This window comes from Odontesthes bonariensis, chromosome 2, assembly GCF_027942865.1.
Source record: "Odontesthes bonariensis isolate fOdoBon6 chromosome 2, fOdoBon6.hap1, whole genome shotgun sequence".
NCBI classification, from domain to species: Eukaryota; Metazoa; Chordata; class Actinopteri; order Atheriniformes; family Atherinopsidae; genus Odontesthes; species Odontesthes bonariensis.
In genome coordinates this window covers 17,060,558-17,081,534 of record NC_134507.1, presented here as the reverse complement: position 1 = coordinate 17,081,534, position 20,977 = coordinate 17,060,558, and the positions used below count along the sequence as shown (strand labels likewise).

At 40.3% G+C, this 20,977-nt stretch overlaps 1 protein-coding gene across 1 annotated transcript in view; it reads left to right on the top strand.

Moving 5' to 3' along the window:
- lrmda (leucine rich melanocyte differentiation associated) overlaps positions 1–20,977 on the top strand; it is a 223,957-nt gene that overhangs the window by 183,673 nt on the left and 19,307 nt on the right. The window contains exon 6 of the mRNA XM_075484471.1: positions 7,221–7,305. Coding sequence (XP_075340586.1) covers positions 7,221–7,305 — 85 coding nt within the window. The remainder of the gene's footprint in view (positions 1–7,220; positions 7,306–20,977) is intronic.

Genomic DNA, 20,977 nt, shown 5'->3' with positions numbered 1-20,977 from the left:
AATTTGCTCAGTGAAAAATTGCCCCCGCTCTCCTGTTTGGTGTGTAGATGTGATCATGAGTGCGTTTTAAGTTAATTAATTGGCCGTTTCTGTTGACAAGAAATTTATGCAGTAATAATTTGCTCGGAATAGATGCAGAGCGCAGGAAATGAGATATCCATCAGAGTGCTTGTGTTCCGCCAGCTGCACCGCGGCTAATATGAAAGTATTTCAGCCTGTACAGACCCTGCTGTTTGCGCAGTCAAGATTATATATACCCACGATCCATTGCCTGCCTCACAGGCGCTCATGGAGGTCTATGATAACAAAGACTACGTGATTTATGGCCTGCTGTGAAAGCAGAACTTGATGAGATTAAACAATTTCATAGCATGAGTGTTTCTCAGAGGGCCCTCTGATTTGTGGCAGCAACACAGACAGTAAATCAGGTTTATATATCTGAAAGCATGCTCAGCAAAGGAGTGCAATTACTGTTTAAGACAGCTACTTTTTATTTCATTTTTATCCCTGGTTTGTCTCTTTTATTCCTGGCCTGTCACATAGCCACTCACCTTCATAAGTCCTTTTGAGAGAAGGGTTGAAGAGGGGAGGAGGCTGGAAAGTCAAGAAGGGGAGGAGAGGAAGGCACACAGTGGCGTGTGCCCTCTGCTATCGCTCCTCGACAGCTTTCGCAGGAACAACAACAACCAGGGGACAACAACGGCCACTGGCCGAACAACACAGGCATCCATAGAGCAAGGGGAAGCACTCTATTTTCAATGCTTTGTTTGCCTGCTGTTCTGTCCTTGTCTGGATAAATGGAGTAAGAGTGTAATTAGAGAGCCGCGCTTTGTGCCTCGCGATAAAGATGACATGGTGTAATGATACAGCTTACAGGCCCGCGAGTTCTGTCTCATGAAAGAGGATCTGGGTCGTTTGCCTGTGACTTATGATAGGTGTGGAAGATGACAGCATTATCACTGCATGTAGAACTCGGAGATGTGGATGTAAGAAACTTTTTTGAAAGGTTGTCAGGGATTGCAGGCGAGCAGAAATGGGTGCGGAGCATACTAAACTTCCATATTTACAAGTCACCGTGTAAAAGAAAAAAAATCGAAGAAAAAAAAAAGAGAAATCTTATCCTCATTGACCCACAAACAGTTTTTTTACGTAATTAAAAGCACTTTATCTTGAGTTCAGGTCAGAGCTCTTACATTTAATTATCAGAGGTTGAATTGCGTTTACATCGCACAGCTGCAACTGTACCAATAATCTCATCAGTTAGTGTTTGTGCATGAACGCACGCAAACATTTAAGTACATGTGCCTCAGTGTTTCATGCATTCAGATAATACAAGTGTGTGTGTGGGCTTCCTGATGCGTGTTTTCGCACACATGCAAATTTGTGAGTTTGAAGTTGTGGTTAAATGTTCAATGGGTGTTTGTGTGTCTGTGTCCTTGGGTGAAGATGTGAGTTGCGCATCTGTCTGCATCATCCCATATCTTCCCAGAAAACATCAAGAGATCTCATTATTTCGACACATCTCATGTTTTTTTTTTTCCTCCCTCTCCCTCCGTGTGCCTTGAGTCAAAATTAGTTTTCATTCCCTCTGTGATCTATCTGACTGAAGCCGGCTCAAAGTAAAGAAAATCGCAGCCTTCGTAGCAGGGCTGAGTCAAACACACACTTCACACAGCCGCAGTCTGAGTTAAGCATTGCTAAGTAACCTTCACATTTCACTTGTGTGAAGAGCTAATTTCCTTTAAGTTCACATGTCACTTTTTGTGGCTCTTTTTGTGGGTACTCTTCAAATGTCTCTCGGCGTCTAATTGCATAGGAAACATTCTAGACATGCCCGTCTGACAGGCCCGCTCCTAGAGTCTTCAATTATTTAACATCCTACTCTCTAGAAAACAGCCCTGACGTTAGCTACAGCCCCTAATCGGAACAGAAAGCTTCATGATATGGCACACTCCCGAGTTGCTGTAGTTTTGTGCGTTTGTGCGTTGTTTGCATTAAACAAGAAAAGATAGAAATATTTCTTTGCACAACAGTTAGATAAGGTAAACCTATGACAAAAATTATTATTTGTCACGGGTAGATCAGAACATTCACGTCCTGCTTTCTTCTCCGGTTTTGTTTTTGAAAGAAGTTGTATGCTTATAAAAATTTTGAGAGTTCCCTGAAACATAAAAAAAGTTAAAGTTTAAGAAAGGCATTTAGTCATTGTTTGAACTAATATATACAACATTTTATGTTTTTGTTTTGTAACTTTAAAATGGAAAGGTCAAATTTGACCAAGATAAGAGAAAGCCTGCAGCTAATTGAACTACATACCTGTAATGTAATCTTTAAATCACTTACACTTACTCCACTAGACACCAACAGGAAAGGTCAAATGACTTTTTAAATTTCAACCTAAAACAAGCACTGCCTTATTACCATCTATGAGTCATCGCTGTGGAAGATTAACGTCCAGCGCTCAACCTTTGCCTGCCCGACGCTTAGCCCTACACAAGCACTGCAGGTTTTACTGTTGCTGGTTCACTTCAAGTGCCTCGTGCCCCGAGCGAAACATCAGAACAGTTGCTCTTGTGATCAGTGATCATATGATACATTTATTCGGAGCAAGTTCATTGGAGTAGAACTAGTTAATCATTAAACACACGCTCAGCAGTCTTCCCGCTGAGGGGGAAAGAAAAAAAAAAAAAAAAAAAAAAAAAGAGTAGGCACCATTGTATCAAATGTTCTTCCTCCTGCCGTTAACTGAGAAAATGAATGAATGAGGAATGAACACTTTTCATGGACACAACAGATATTCAAACTCAATAGATATTTTCTTGCACCCATAAGCCACTCTCATGAAGACATGATAAGAATTGATTAAAAAAAAACATTTGATTTTTATACACCTTAAATGTATCTTTGCCACATCAGTTGTAATCATTGTTGGCAAACTATGCACCTAAATGATTTTACCTCAACAAACAAATTGTATTCTGATGGCAGAAATATAGCTGGATATGATATTTTCTAATAACATACCGTAAAATAACTGTTGTAATCTGTGTACTAAAGCATTTCACAAAAACTGTGAAATAGAACATCTTTCATTTCATCATTGCCATCACATGCCATAAGACACCCCCGAGCTTGTGCCACTTGTTCATTTTTCATAGTTTATTTTTAAAAGTGTTGTATGTTTGTAACCCATAACTTCAAAAGTATGAAACACAAATCATAAAAACAAAAAACAAAAAACAAAAAACATCAAGTGAAGAAAAAACCGTGTCATGCCGGCATTAAATGTTGACTCAAATAAGTTCACAAGTTGTGTCTCCTCTGATCTCTAACATGATCAGAAAGCTGCACCAGTTTATAGAGACAAGATGTGAAAAAAGTTCCATGCACAGACACAAAAGAAATATTTTGATATAGACCCAAAGAGAAAACATATCAAAAGACATTTTTATACATGTCTTTTGCAAGCACAAAAAGCAGAAATGGTGTCAAGAGAAAACAAAACAGAAGGCTTGTTTCTTCCAACAATTGCTTTAAGCTACAAAAATCTCCTTGAGTCCCAAGCCTCCGCTCAATGTCAGCCCCCACCTCGCCCCCCCCCACTCCCTCTTTCTGCTCTTCATTTCTCTCTTTTCCCCTTTCCCTCTCTAAGGCAGGACAGGGCCCTCTTTGCACCCTGATAGGTTGTGGGCTGATGCTTAGCAACAACATTCCTGTGCCCTAAGTAGCAGTAAGCCTCTGGCTGAACTCTTTGATGTGGCTGTCAGGCCACATTTATTTCCTTTTAGCACTTTGTCTACTTGTCCAGATGTATAAGGAGATAAAAAGGGCTGGTGTTTACACTGGTCTCCCTCTGTAGCACGGCTGTAATTAGATTGTATTGCTGGTCAGTCTTAAGGAGGGAGGTGAGGTGAGGCAAGGGTGGAACCAGCTGTGTCATGACGAGCTGATCAGGGGGAGACTTCATAGCCGGGGCCGCTAAAGAGGAAAGCAGCGTGTGAAACACAGTGTAAAGCAGGTACTTCATGTACATTCACTGTGACAACCAAACCAACATGTTTAATACATTTTCAAGAAATCTTTCGAGATCACCATGATGTTCTCTAATATAACATTCATCAATATCTGTATGTGACAGCTGCCCCAGCAAAACTTTGTAAACTTTCAGCTGAAAAATATACACACACACATTTTCTGACTCACTTTTCTGCGTCGCACATTTTCAAGATCCTCACCATGGAGGTGGCTGTGTACTCCGTGTGGCTCTCTTTGTGATTTGCCTCTTCTCTTTCAACCCCTCCCCTGTCTTTCTCCTCCTGCTTCCCCCTCTCATGGTGATATGTTGGAAGTAGTAATCACTATTGCCTCTGGGTTTATCAGCATTTATTCATATAACAACACTGAAAAGGAGAAGACAGACAGCAGTGGTGTGATGTATTATCCGAGGTGGGAATCATCTTTCATAATGACATCCAACAGAGGTTCTTCTCTCTACCACCTATTTTTCTGTCTCTTACTCTCTTGCATACACACAGACGCGTTTTCTTCATTTCTCACTCCCTCATTCCACTCCCCTCTGTCCACTCTTTATTATCACTGAATCCATGGTGCTCCCCAGCCTGTAAATTTGTGCCACATTATCATAAGCTGCGGTGATAACTCACATAGCACAGAGACAATAATGATGTGAACACTCAGCATATGCCCCAGGCCCAGCAAATTAAAACAATGCTCAGCTTGATGAGCAGACTAATCTGGACAGCAGAGACTGAACGAGGAAAAGGGGGTCCACGAGAGCCTTAAATAGACGACACAGCAGCACCTCCCTCTGTTCAGTGTTGGCACGACTAGAGAAATCAAGACAAAACGAGGAGAGAAAGAAATGGCATGGGAATAGAGGGAGTTGGACTATTCATGAAGTGTTGTTTTAAAAACTTGAAAGAAATGCGATGAGTGAGAGTATGAGACATACGCTAGCTTTTATCTATTTATTCATTTTGTTCCACACCTTTGAGAGCCTGAAAACAGTAATCAATTTTCCCCCTAAGTATGTACAGAGAAATTGGCCCTTCATTTGTTCCAAAGGCATTCTCATCAGAATCTTTGCTGCTCTCACATTCCTTGACAGGTCATTGATGAAAGCAAAGGAGTGCAAATGTCAAGGGGTACTGAGCAAGGTCTGAAAGAAGAAAAAGGAGGATTGGGACAAGTCGAAGCTGGCTGATTGATGTTGTGTGGGAGGGGTAAAGGGATTTTGCTGGATAGGACAAGAAGTGACAAGAACCACAGATGCTGAATGGGTTGGGTGCATGATCAGTAGGGATGATGGCGAGGAGGTGAAGTAGTGGTGTCATGCATAACATTGAGACTAGGTGGATGGTAATACTGAAAGTAAGGGACTAAAACCAAGGAGTAAAGGCAGCCCAAAGCTCTAACTAGTATTCAACTTACCCCCGTAGTCTAAGCCCTAACATAGTCTTTACTTGATGCCAATAATAATGTGGCAACTGGGAAGATTAATTGAAGGCAAGCAGCAGGATTAGGAGAGGGCTTTTGAGGACCAAGCAAGCTTGAAGAGGCCCAGGCTTGTGATCTTTGAAGCAGGTCAGGAAATGAGGAAAGCAGGGGTGCAACATTATGGTGGCTCAGAGGAGCGTGGATCAGAAAGAGACAGTTCACAATTCCTGTCTCAATGCTTGAGTTACTCACTTCAGCTCATCAATTGTCATAGACACTCTTTGTGGGTTTGTTGGAATTGCCTATATCAATTATATGCTCATAGCCAAATGGGAAAATCTAAATTGGAGAGACTATGTTTTTTTTTTTTTTACAAATAGGATGGGTGGTGATTGTTTTGCACTATAATCTGTTACTGGCTCACTCAAGTCCCAGTGTTGCGGGTCCTGCTGTTCAGCTGCGTTTAACTGACACCTCCCATTTTCTTTAAATGGGAAGTGGCAGTTCTTACTTAGTACTGTATATTCTCATCTTGAGTTGTTTTACTTCTTGTGTTACTCATTCCATCAAGTACATCAAGTGAGCTTTGATACAACTTAACAGATTCTAGCCATTCCAGAGGCTGAGAGCTGCAGGTCTGCTGTCAAAACAATATTACTATTCCAAGCTGTTTCTTTCAAACACGGGGTCTTCCAGTATAGGGTACAGGTTGTAAAGTCTCAAAATAGGCTTATTTTACCATTTTTTTTTCTCCTTGGTGTAATATGAGACACATGCTGGCCAGACTTTAATGCCTTTCAGAGATGCTATCTCAAAGTACACTATGTGATCGTTTTCAATTCACGGTGCTCTCCTTGCCCATGAAGAATATGGTTCCATTTAACAGTGCAGACCATTCCATTTCTCAAGGTTATGCATGGGCATGTAGAGGAACAACAATAAAGGTGGGGAAAAATGCGACTCCAAACCATCTCTAATATGTATTTGTCAGTCGAGCCTCTTGGTTTGATTAAATGCCCAGTGAATTCCTTTCCTGCAGGAAAGGAAAGTATTTCTGCAAAGGCATCAGATATCGCTGCGTCATGATAAACTGCCTTGCTCCAGTAGCTAAAACGTAAAGGGAAGGAAGAGGATGTTTTGGACCTTGAAAATGTACCACAAAATAACAATGCCAAAAACCCTTGACCTGTTTGTGAGTGCTGTGTGAGAGTGAAGCCTCTGTTTTCTCTTTGCCAGAAATTCATCACGCTTGTTTAGCATGAATGTCTGACTTTGCTCACAATCAACAGCTCATTCCAATTGTGCATCCAGGAATATATGCAGATATGTATCTCGGGTTTTAGTTACGGAACAATAAATAAGATGGCCAGTTCAACAGAGATGTGAATTTATTGTCTTATTCTTTGAAAAAAAAAAAACTGTAGCGGTTATTCCATCCCTTGTCAGACTAACTTCTCACAAAGGTGAATTGAACCTCAGTGAGACAAATGTCTGCACCTTTAGTTGACCCCTGTAGGTGGTCACAGCTGAGATAAAAAAGACCCAACCAAGACTTATATCACACTTCATTAGTTCATCGCTGTAGTTTCATGATGTAGTGTCAGAATGTGTCTCAACACAGCAGCGATGTTTCAGTGTGTTCCATACCAATCCTGAAAGGGTTGTCAAATTTATCGAATGGTAATACATTTTGTTTTAAAACTAATCAAAACATTTCTTTTCCTCTATATATTGATTCTTTTTCCATGTTTTCCTTCCACAAGCCACCCAATGAGCCGGGATCCGAGAGTCGCCCTCTGCCCTACACCCCTCTGCCCCGGGGATCAAGGGATGCCAGGAACCACAAAGGTAAGTCAAAGACAAAGACGCTTTGTCTTTGTAACATTCTCAATCAGGAGGTTTGTAGTTCTCAAAATAAGTAAGAGGCAACACAAAACATTAGATTACCTATTCAAAATCGCAGCCTATGGATTATGCAGATGTGAGTCATAACCCTAACGGCTGCAAAGAGTGGGAATCTGCTGAACTTGAGCTGAAGTTATGTTATCTATTCTTATTGATCTCATCCCATCTGTGTGATGTGTTGATAGTGGGAATGAATCTTCGTAATCTCTGCCAACTCCGATCTGAATGTGTGTGGGAGCAGAGAGTACATATACAGGATGAAACAACCTTGATCAGTTGATTCTTGACATTGATTAGGTCTCATATTGACCCAGCATAGATGTAATTATGTAGCAACCTCTTAACATCAAACTCTGCGCTCTTGTAAGAATGCATTTCATTTATTAAAAAGATACAATGTTCTAAATTAATTATGAAGGACATAACTGCCTAGGTAGCATATTTCCAACTGAGTTTGATCTAAATAAAAAATACTGGGGCTCCATTTCAACAGGTAACTATTCCCACATGTTAGACTATATGATGAAACAAAAGCAGTTTGTATCAATTTGACATGATGTGTTACATACCAAACTTGACTTAACTTTAACCTTCAGACATGTATCATCCTAAAGTCTTCAGTCAGTATCTGTTTAGGACTTTTTAGAATTTCATTAGCTTTTTAATGAATTAGGACTGTGTAACAAATGCAATATCATGCAAAAGTTTTCATATATCACTTTAGGGTAAATTATTTTAACACTTCTTTCAGACCAAAAGGTTGATTAAGTGGGGCCTTTTTTAATTGTAAATTGAAATCTGGAGTCTTGTTTTAGTACACTGGAAATGCAGTTTAATCCGGTTTCAGATGGCATGACTTACAGTGCTGGTCATGTGAAGTACATAAGTAATAACGAATTAGGTTGTTGGGGTCAACATTTTAAAATTTCTATCTAGGTCTAAGGGATGCTCTTATCTGTCGCACACATGTCTGACTTCACAATGAAAAACACTTGCGATTACCAGAGAATGTATAAAGTGGACGGATGTAACCACCATGACGTCACCCACTGGCTTGTAGGCTCCATTTTTAGGCCTCAAGTTAGGCATTGTGGCCATAGCCATCGGTTGTAAATAAGTTACAAGCGATCTGACAGGGAATCATGGAAAAAGTGCGCTTTCACTCAGTAGTGGCCCATCAATCACACCACAGCATCATACTTTTGAATAACCAGCTGTATAGTCTTTTCTTATTCTTAATGGAACCTGAATACGTCCTTTTTAATCAAATATTGCTTTATTATATTAGACTTAAACTGACAACGAAGACCATGCACTCATTAAGAAGATGTTTTTTGAGCTTGCAAATCAAGTGTGGAGCAAGCTTATTTTTCTCTTAGCACCCACATTCTTCTTCGCCTGCTGGCCATTAGATATAAGGCACATTTAAGGTCCTTCCACACTGGCTTCATTTGTTAAATAGGAAGCCATGTCCATCTTTTTTATACAGTCGACAGTAATGAGGTGACCACCACTGTGACTCTGTAACCGTGAGTGTCCCTATCCTTTATGGAACAGAGTAAACCTACAGCACCATTTATCGCGCCAAGGACAGATCTATGTCATGAAAACCAAGATGGTGGCAGCTCTCATCGGATGTGAGGACATAGAGCCTTGTGCTTTGTCAAAATCAGACCTGTTAAGAACACCCCATTTAAAGGTTAGGGGATCTGACACGTGAAATATTGTTCCCCTCTGTCTAAGATCTGAGCAACAATGACAGTCTCCATTTGTTATTTTCATGATGCAGTACTGCAGTCTTAGATAACGCAGCACTCATCTTCGCCCTTCACCTCCGCTTCATGTCCCTGCCTGAAAGCCCCAACCCCCCACTCCTCTTTTTACCTTCCTTTATTTACACTTCTAAAACGTAGTTGAGTTTTGTTTATGTGTGGGAGATGGTCACAGTACGTCCGCATTCAAAGAGAAGAAAGCAACGCCAAAGCTGTGCTGCAACAGAGAAAATTATTCAGGCAGTAATTCCACAGTGTTTACTGAGTAATATTCAGGATACAAACAATGGAGGTGAAACGATATGCTGCATGATTTTGTGTAGTTCACTGCAATGCCCTTGTTTCATAACACAAGGTAAATTAAACATTTCACTCTTTGTTTGTTTGGGTATTTTTGTTTGGTCATGCTTCATATCCTATTAGCACCATCAAAAGTGCTTCACATCCTTAAAGTACTCCTTTTGTTTTGTGCTGTAGTGTTAAGAAACCATACACGGTATGTGATATAAAGCACAATTTGTCTTTAAATTACATTTTTTTTTATAGTATACTGTGACAGAAGTTGTTTAAAAAGTTAATAAAGTGGTCTTTTTAAAAGAGGAATGAGGGATACCGTATATTCTACCCTGACTCCTATAGTAGCAGTCAGATCAGCTTTATTTCTGACATCTCCCTGTTGGCTGAACAGAAAGCACCGCCCTTTCCTCCTTTCAGCTTTCAGTACCCAACCCCTCCACTATGTCACCTGTGTGGAAGCCCCAGAGCCTGGGTGCCAAAGGTAATTACAGCAGCAAGGAGCTCCCAGAGGCCGGCAGCACTGGCAGGTCACTGCCCAGGGAGAAAGGGGTAGAAACCAAGGACAGAGCCCCTGTCCAGGTTGGTGAAGGAGTCAACCTGGAGGAGACTGTGTGGCTGTAGAGAGAAGAGCAGGAGAGAGGGGATGGTGGGAATGGCAGAACGTTGTGCTGATGTTGCCATGAAATCATGGTCTTGAAGACCACATCTGACGATAGATAGAAGGATAGAGGAGAAAGGAAAAGTTGGGAAGGGGGTCAGCTACAAACAAAAAAGAGGGAAAAAACTGGGGCTTTGCTATCTAGACAAAGAGAACTAGACAAAAGATTAAGTGAAGGATGATGGTGTGTTTCAGTGAAGGCGGGACACAGAGTCGAGTGGACTACACAGTCTAGCAAGAGGGGCCCGAGGATCCTTTCATACTGTCACCTTGACTTTAACTCTTAGTGCTGGTCGAACTGCCAGATCAGTTCTAAATCTAGCAGTGCAAAATGGAGTCCCAGCCCTACGTATTTTGTTCCCATATGAAGACTGTTTTTCACCATACAGTCAACCCACAGCACCTGACTGTGCATTCTTATGTCTTACCATGAAAATGCATTATTTCTGCCTGCATGAAAACATTATTTACTACCTCGTCATTTGCTCTGAGTGACACATTTCAAAGTGAGATTCACAAGTTTACGTCATAAATGTAATTAGAACTGTGCTATAGAAATATGTAAAAAATAAAAAGTTGCTTCAGTTGTACATACCCATATGTATAGAGGGGATTTTAATGAAATGCCTTTGATTTAATCTGTATAATTCAGTTGCTATTACAGACTCCAGTAGCCGTTTTTTACAGGTATCAGATAAAATTGAATGAGGCCATCCCTCCACAGTAACAGAATTAAATGTAAGGGAAATCTTTGGAGAAGCAGAGGAAAGAGACAAGGGAAAATGCCTGAAATATACTTTACTGTTCGAGCCCAGGGTCCTTTTAATCTTGTTGTCCTGGGTCTGCTTCCTGCTGCTTTGTATGTATGTATCTTAAATGATGCACAACTGTTATTAAAACCCCAGGAGGAGAGCAGCCTTCAAAGCGGCACAGAAACCCTCCTTCCCGATGACACCCATGGGGCATCTCTCATTTGTCTGGAAGTTGGCGCTCGTTGCATGTCGAGGGTAGCTGCACTGAAACTCCAGCAACACTCCCCCTCGACCCCTCATCCACCTCCTCCTCAAAGAAAAAAATGCAGCAATGGGAACAGATCCAAGCAAAGAGTAAACTGTTTTACAGTTGCTGCACAACAAATAAACAAACATCTGGAAGCATTCAGAGCAGCCCATTAGAAGGGCTCTGGGCTTTGCCAAAAAGGGGCAAATGATGAGGAATGGGCTGTCGAGAGGCTGGTGGAGACAGGGGAGAAGCCAGATGACGGAGCTGTGGGTGCTAAGCACTGCCTTTTAGAGCTCAGCTGGGCTCAGAGAGATCTACACCTGCTGCTATCTCCTCCTCCCCTCTTCTTCTACACCAGACATCTGGATGGGATACATGACTAATGGATGACTAAACTGCTAGTGTTGAAACTTAGCTGTTGCCATTATGAAGGAAAAGGTTGTTGGTGTTACTGATGACTTAATGTTCTTTCACGAAACACTAAATAAAACTAAAAGTGAGTTTGACGGCTTTAAAAGATTTTAATTCATCAAAACAGATATACCGCTCCCCAATGTCTATTTGTGGTTGCTTATATATCAACCAAAGCCTAATGTATGTTTTAGAACTGCATGGATTAAGTGCATGACTTTTTTTCAGTGGCTGCTTTTTTTTTTTTGTAAACACAAAAATTTTTTGGGTAAATTAATCGATTCATTACCTCAGACATCTGTTTCTTTACTCTGTTGTGTCACAGTACATTTTTTTTCCATACTTAAGTTGAGTGACACCTCCGCTTTGTTTGATGTCACTCTGTGGCTCGAATGAAAACACTCATCATTCTCCTGACAATCTTCCCATTCTGGTTTGGACTGCCTTGGCATGTTCCGTGAGTACAGAAATGTCTTCTCTCTCTCTCTCTCTCTCTGTGAGAAAAGACAGAGCACCTTCAACATCTCCCTTTAGACGATATGTATGTGTTCTGCAAGACATTTCACTCAGCCTCGTAATGATTATACCAGCAGGATCTGTCCCCTGACAATCATCACTCTTAAACAAAAAGATTTGCGCTGGTCCCCACACAACTAAAAATAAGTCTTATGGAAAGAGCAATGTGTAAGCTTTTCCTTAAGACTCTCCCAGAGTGTCCTTTACTGAGCTGCTTTGTGTAAACTTTTGCAGTAAAGCAAAATGTGGTTGATGTGTGTGCTCAACAACGATGACAAATGACAGAACATGAAATATTATTACAAATAAATATATATATAAAGATTTGCCTGCCAGCTATAGACTGAGCCTCTGGACCAAAAAGTCTATTGCATTAACAAAGTAAAGACATGGCCTTCTTCCCAGGTACTGAGTTCATAAAAATGTTTCTCAAGCACTCGTCACTTTGTGAAGGTTTTATTTCCTTGCACTGTTTGCCAGTTGTTGAACTGATGAGGTGTCCAAGTTGAGCGTTTAATGACTGTGTGTCTTGTTGACGTCTCAGATGATGTCATGTAAATCACAATGCAGCCATAAAAACTGAAACCTCAAAAAGGAACTGCAAAGACAGATTTGGTAAAGATAAAGCAATGTAATATAGTGGTGCTGTACAATTACTCTTGGACTGTACCTGGCTGTTGATCACAGTTTGAGGGTATGGTACTGGAGTATTTCCAATCATTATCTCTTTGTGCTTAGATAGACTGAGAGAACTGTATGCTTTAAACAAGTACATTCTACTCATGATTCTTCCTCCCTTGCACCGCTGTAAGACTGTGAGTGTTGAACTTTTACTTAGTGTTTGTACACAGTATTATTATTTCAGGTACAATAGATAACCTAAATACCTCTTGTACCAGTAATGTACTGTTTTGGTTATTAACTTACTGCTCTTCCCCTAGGCCGAGTGTGGTTTACATTATATGCATGCTGTATTGTAATTATATTATTCACTAACTGTAATGATAAACTAACTGTAAAAAGTAAGGCAACGGTGGCTACTTTCTTTTTGGAAAGAAAATAGGATACTAATTGCTGAACTCCATTATTCATTTATTTAAATAAAAATGAGCGTTAAAGACAGGTGCAGTCACATCAGTCATTTTTTTTGGCAGTGTAGCTCCCACTGCATATCCTGCCATATCCTAGTAGAAAATACTCCCCTTGTATAGGACAGGCTCTATTTCCTTTATCTGAGTCAGATGATGTGATATTATTCCTCCCAAGAGTCGATTGGCTCGGTAACATGAATATCCATTTAAGCTGGCCTATGGAGATGGATGAGGGAAGAGGGGATGAGGCAAACTGGGCCTGCAATCCTTCACCGCAGCTTCACATGCAAACACTACGCTGTTCGCATCCAAAGCCACGAAAGCTCTTCTTTTTTTTTGGAGGCGGGCCTGTCCTTGTTATTACTAGCCCTGGAAATCACCTCTACATTTTCTCCTTCAGAGGCACGCTAGATTAAAATGCCAAGATAACCTCCTCAACTTCCATGACAGGCTTGACTGCCAGAGTCTGACGAGCCAGCTCTAAACTGCTTTGAGAAAACAGCCTTCCACCAAGTGTCATTATCTCTCCGTTATCGGATGGCACTCTTCTCACAGTGTGTGAATAATTCTGTTTGTGCAGGGTTTGGGGAAATGTCAGTGACACTATTGTTTTTTACCATGCCTTTTGATGTAGCTGAAAGAGTCTCCTGAGTTCTTAAACTGATGTTGGGCGTATACAGCAAAAACTTAAAGTGGAAGGATAGGACTGTCAGCTTCTGAGTTATTCCAAGAATTTATTTTCGTTAGTTCCTTTGCTACTGGTATAAAAGTAAATATTTTACTCTGTGATATTCTGCCTTAATAAGGGTTGCTTCGGTCATTCTTAAATCTTCTGATTGGTTCGAGTCAAGCAATTAAAGCAGTTTCATCATGATGAAAAGAAGAGTTTGCCAATCAATTAGTGCATCTTCTATCTGAATGTGAACAGTTTAAAGTCGCTATACAGATTAATCTGATGCTCCCTCAATCAACTTGGACATTTTCTGTCGTACTTTTCAATGTTTCCATCCATCACCAGTAAAAAATGATTATTACAAATGTTGAGCAATTTTCTCAGCAGCAGAAAAACTATGGAGCTTCCTAAATCTTTACAGTCCTTGACCATTGCAGACAGATCTTTCTTATTTTTGATGATTCAAAACCAAGTGGACTCACCCAACTTCCTCAGGCACAAACAGATGTAAGTTTGTTGGCTGCTTCTCTTAATATGTCTGACAGCTAGACAAGGACATGAGTTTCTGCCAAGCAATTCCAGTCCTCTTGGAAAAACTTACAGCTGGTGCTCTGGACCTTGGTCTACTTCCCAATAGCACTGGTCATTCTCAGGAAGGTTACAGAACATAAATCCTCTGAGCTGGATGGGTCTGCTACAATCAGCTCTGGTTCTTATAAAGCAACATTAATTATATTCTGCTGTGATTTGTAGTTGCGGTTCCAGGCAACTGAGATACAGTTTGTGCTTTTGAAGTCAAACTTTCAGACTAAAGCTGGAGTAGGTTTCTGTAGACTTCATGGTTTCCAAAAGTGGGAGTCCATCATGATAATTTAAGTTCGGTGTTGACTTCCAGATGGATTTGGATATTTTTACTGCAGGATGGATGTCAGATCTATCTCTTTTTTTTCTGTGGCAGTACACCTTGAAACAAATTGCCTGCTCAGTCTTTTTTCATGAAGGGGCTTGCAAGCCTTCATTCTGATGAATTGCCACTAACATGCAGACAGATGCTGGACAACTTGTCATTATAAAGGGAACGGGATAAGATTAGCTTTTTAATAATCGTGTAGTACCAGGGATGTTTATACAGAGGAACACAATGTCTAACATTTTTAGATTGTGTGATAAGAGTTATAATATAGAAGTATTATAATGTAGTTGATGTCTCTTAATATCTAAATGGGGCTGTTTTTTGATAAATTACATTTTCTGATGCTCGGAAAACTGATCTCACATTCAAGATGAAAACATGACTTAGTGCTGGTCTGGTAAATGTCTCAACAAAATGAAATTATAATTCTCACAGTGGCTTGTTTATAATGCTACTTTGCTGAGCAGCTGTGCTATATCACCAAATGTCTGTCAGGCTTTGCAACATAGAGTTATGCATGCCAAAGACTTACTAATATTCAGAGAAAATTCACATTTCAACAGTGTGGACTTGTTAGAGGACATACCCCCAATAATCACTGGATTGTATAACTAAAAGAAGTACTTTTTTATAAGAGTTGAATTTCCTTTAAGTTTAGGGTATTTGGTCATATGCATTATGAAAAATCGTGTTGGACTGCAGTGGTAGCATTACAATAATTTAACAGACAAGATTATTCTTATTTTTGTTGTGTACACACATCCATATACGCATGCTATGGTGGCAGGGAGAGTTCACACATCACCGCTTTTTCTAAAGATTTAGCAATTTTGAAACACAAGTTCACACTATGAACACAAGTCCATCTCTCTTATTACAGTGTAGCGCAGGTCTGTTCCCTTTACATAAACAAATTATTTATTTTGTCTAGTGTCCACCAAACCGGATGATTATATCCAGTTATTTTCCTTGGAAAGATAGGTCACTCCAGATTTGATGCTCATGTACATTAAAGATTAACATTTATTTATTTACACTACAAATGAAGCTTTACCAAAGCATTCATCTGTAATTCCAGCAAACTTTTTAACAGTTCTAATTATTACTCCAGATGGACAATTGTTTAAGGCTTGCTTTTACTACTCTTGCCATGTCCTTAGTTCCTTGCGGTTTGGTGAGTACCTCTGTCGAACAAAAAATCTGTTAAAAGACAATTTATGTATTATAAATCAAAGTTAGGTCATAATGTCACATAATAAGGCTGATAGATTGCAAATGCAATTCAAAATAAAGGGTTTTCTACAAACTTATAGGAAATGACACCCCTTGTGTTTATTTGGTTTTTTTTTGGGGGGGGGGGGTTAACGGTGTAAATGGGCACTTTTCAATATAGATACATTTCAGATATACCTAAGTCTCTAAGACAAAGTGATATTTACAGTGCAAATGCCATGTCAATAGTGTGGTGCACATATTCAGACGTGAATGCAGACGCTTGTTCGTGTTGTGGGTCCTGAAACATCACACATTGAACACACTCATTCCCAGGTACCCTCAATGCTCAGAGCTATTGCAGTGAAAAGAGCTGAACTCATCTGTCAATTATAGCAAGCTCCACTGGGCCATTGTCTAAACTGTTTTCTCACTCTCTGTGTTCACTCTGGTGAATCCAGTGATTTATTGTCAACTGCCTCAGCATCAATATACAATTGGGAGACACTAAGCTGTGATATCTGAAGACAAACTATTGTCAGAGTATCAACATAGCTCACATTAAGTGCCATTTCTTTTTTTTCTTGCGTTGTACAGGGTGAAACCCTTGTTTGGATTTGCTACTTGCAAAGAAAAGGGAAGGCCATTATCCAGAATACTTGGATTCCAGTGCTATGGAGCTGAGCTTTTTGCTTCAGATTCACTCTGCAGCTGAATGAATCATGTCAGAGCTGAACAAAACGCAGACACAGTGTAGCAAAGTGATTTTTGTGGGTCAGCTTGTCCTGCCCAGCCTCAAAGTCCAGTGGGTCAAATGGATATGAATGTCAAAGCTTTTATGTTGAACTGATGTGCATTTTATCTCTTTAAAAATATAAAAGGGGAGCCTCAGTTGCAGGACATATTGGGTCCTTTTATGGTTCACAGAGGCATCAACATCTCAGCTCAACTAGAGTGAAAAGACTGAGGGTCACAGAAATGCTAGCTGGTCCAAAACAACCTTTTAATCTGTCACTTTGATTTGCTTATTAAGTCCCTTTAAACGGACAGAGCAGGTTTCTCTGTCATGATAATATAAGCGGACAAGTTATTTCACCATCATAATTTGATTCGAAAATAGTTTCTGGCATGTTATGTCGCTGCAGTGCAAGATGATTGAATTGACTGAATCATATCTTTTTCTCTCCAACACATGAATTTATCCGAGATTGTTGTAATTTAAAAGGAATTCAAAATGCTTTTTGCTTAATTCGCCATCCCTTTGGAAAAGCAGGCATAAAAAAATAGACTTTTGGAAATGGTTGACATCATTTGAATCATAATCTAAATCAAATCTGCACAAAATGTTCTTTTTTCATAAGATAGTTGCATACAGCTTGTGGTATTTGTTGAAGTCATCAGGTTCATGATGTAGTAACTGTTGTAGAAGCTCTGTAAAAAAAAAAAAAAAAAAAAAAAAAAAAAAAAAGGATTTTTCCTAAGAAACGCTTAGAGACACAAAGACTTCATGTAGTTTAATAAAACTGAAACTGAAATAAATCTTTGAAAATAAGTAATTTTAGTGCAAATTACTGAGTGGAGTATACCTGCAGAGTCTCATAAGAAAGGTAAAATTTGTCTCCCCACTTGACACCATTAGTTAGTGTTAACAGATAACCTTTGGCAGGACTTGCAAAACGTTCCACACCATCTCCAGCTCCTTTTGCAGCTGAAAGCCTGATTTAGAAATGTGAACAGCTGGATGACAGAAATGCAGAGGGCATGACATGGGATAAAGTTAAATGAACATATCTTGCCTCCACTGTGACCCAGGTATAGAGTCTCTCAGGGCTAGCCAACCGTTATTTTTTACCCTCTGATTCATGATGTTGTTGATTAAATAAACTTTCTTGCATTTTCTTTATCATTTCTCCTCCTTGACTGCACGGTGGTGTGGTGGCTAGTTTGGAGTTTGCATGTTCTCCCTGCGTAAATACGGGTTCTCCGACTTCCTCCCACTGTTCAAAAACATGGATGTTAGGTTGATTGGTGACCCTAAATTGTCTCTAGGAGATAGTATGAGCGTGGATGGTTGTGTGTCTTGTCTCTGTGTGGCCCTGTGATGGACTGGCGACCTGTCCAGGGATTACCCTGCCTCTCGCCCAATGACAGCTGGGATAGGCTCCAGCTCCCCCGCGACCCTACATTGGATTAACCAGGTATAGAAAATGGATGGATGGATAGATCTTTCCTCCTTTGATTATTCCCTCCACTCAGATTATTGTTTTTGCTTTATGTAGCAGTTTTTTTCAAAAAGAGGACGTTGTCAACATAATCCTGAGAGAGCGGGGATAACACAGCGAAAGTCATGTGTCCTTCCTGCCGTCACTAACCCGCTATGACATTTGGGTTGAGGAAGAGCTCAAGATGTGATGCTTATTCGCACTTTTTATACCATACTTGAAGTGAAACTGCATAGCTTTCTTTTTTGTCATTGTACAGTTTTAGGGATTGTTTCCTTGCTCAGCTTCAATTGGGATGTGTGTTACCTGTAAGAGTATGGCATGGTAATCCTGATAAATACATTGAACAAATCAAGGACATTAGTGCTGTGATGTGCAGTCGATAATATTTGGCTTCATTAATTCCTATGCCCTGAGATGGTATCCCACCCCTATTAGGTTTGAAATCTTATCCCCTTCTCTGCTATACCTCAGCTGTGGCTCAACGAAGCAGCCAAGCAGATAATGTGCTCTGAGCTCTGAAACATGTACCATTATAATTAGCTTTGTCAGGTCCTAGCCCCTACAACCCTCATGCAGATAATATGATAATATGTCTTCATAACCGGCTGACCTTACATGCTCAATATTTCTCCCCTTATGAAGATTACATGTCAATAAAGTAATTGAGTCCCGGGGTGTGTGGCAAGTGAAGATTTAGGTTATTGGACTTTTCAGGGCAGTGATGTACGAGCGTTATTATTCTACCTGTCAGAAGATGTGCAAGGGCTGAGGACAGTCCGAGAGTGTCGGGGGGTGGGGTGGGGGGACAGAGATAAGGGGAAAGAGAGAGAGAGATGGGAGGGTGCAGAAAGAAATGAAGTGAGCCAAAGAAGGACACAGACGAAGGAGAGTGAGGGAGACGGAAATGAAGAGGAGGAGGGACTGGGGAGAACAGAGGAGGCGAGCTCATTTCTCACAAGGAGGGACAGATCCACAGTTAATCATTCTTTCATACCTTCATCTCGCTGTCCCCTCCTTACTCCCTGCATATGAACAGGGGATATGTCATATTAATTAAAAGAAATAGAGTTGCAGTGGAGCCATCCATCTGAATGGGGCACAGGGAGGCCAGAGGGGCATGAAATATTCCACACAACACAAACCCATCATCACCTCAGCCTCTCTGATTGGCTACTCTGGTTTCATCATTTTAAATCCGGGCAAAAAAAATGACAGCACGTAATTTGATATAAGCGCAATTTAAATTTTTTTACTGCTCGTAACGTCACCAAGAATATATTTTTCACCACTTCAACAGGCTTTGATGCTTCCTAAATGCACGCCTCTATCATTGCTACAGCATTTATACTGCCTTATTGACTTTTACATACTCTCTTTAGAACAGAAAATGTTACAGACATCATAGAAGGTTTGACTTCAACAGACTTTAAAAAATACATTCGTGTTCTACATATGTATGATACAAAACAGCCTTTCTGTAAATGCTCCAGTATTACCTGGTCAACCCTTTTTCAACTTCAAGCCCTCGGCAAGATTTTATAAACCCAAGTACCATACATTATGAATCAATGAATGTATTATATACATTTTACATCTTGTCAAACAAATAACTCACCCCTTTAGGGTAAATAAGACACATGGTTTATTCACGCACACCCTAATAAACACTGTGTTCAAGTGTGTCACCTCATTGTAATGATTTCCAAATGCTTTACCATGAGTGAACTGAGCAGCAAAAGATATCTAACTTCAGCTGAGTTGTGCAGTTGTACTGTCACATTAACTGCTTTTATTTCACAACATACCATCCCAGAAAGAATTTTGCTATACAATAATATCGTGCCGCAGATGTAGTAATATAGTAGCATAGTATTGTGAGTATTGATTATTAAGAATATTCAGATATTGGTATTGGAATGTAAAAAAAATCTATATCAATACACAGATGTTATCACACTCTTATAAGGCTCAATAAAGAAATACTGATGAAGCCCAGTTTATGCTGGAAGTGTAAAACAAACTTTAGAACTTCCCAGCACTATTATGTGACACTAGAAAGTGGAGTGATTCTACCTACATCCGTGTTGTCGTCTTTGTATTTAGCTATCCACTTTTGTTCTGAGAGATATGTCTCGGGATGCCTGTGCTGGCATACTGAGACGGATGCAGCTATATGCAAAGCACATTGCATCTGTTGCATGTCGAAGTGTCCTTGAGCAAGTGACCAAGCCCCTGCCTACACTGATGCATCTGTTGGTGTGTGAATGTATGTAGCTCTGTGTAGCCTTATAACACTGTATAGACTAAGACATCCTCAGGCATGCAAACTTGCCACCTTTCGGCGAAATTCGCCGTTTTGAAATCAAAATGGGTCATTGTTCTGAATCGCATAGATCCGAGGAGAAAAAAAAATTGGGGGGGGGGGGGGGGGGGGGTTGAGCATGTCAACTAGCGAGTGAAACTGTGAACCTCAAAACTACACTAGACCTATCACCGCCGCTCTCTTGTCGTGACAACAAATGACTGACAAGAGTGGCGTGTGAGGGCGAACCCCTATTCCCCCCCCCCCCCCGGACCCCACACGGTGGAAATTGCGACAAGGACAGGTAGGGATTAATGTTTACAGTTGTTAACTTCTGAAGCTAAAATGCTACAATTTGACTGATGTCCTGAAATAGTCTTCATAACGAATTGTGTCGTTAGATCAATTAATGTGCTTTTAATAGTGTCTTTAATACAAGTGTCAGCTAAATGTCTTGATAACAGACTTGAAATAGTCTACAATTCCTCGATATTTCACCGCCTCACAGAACGCTGTTTGTGTTAGTGCTACTCGAGGTAACTG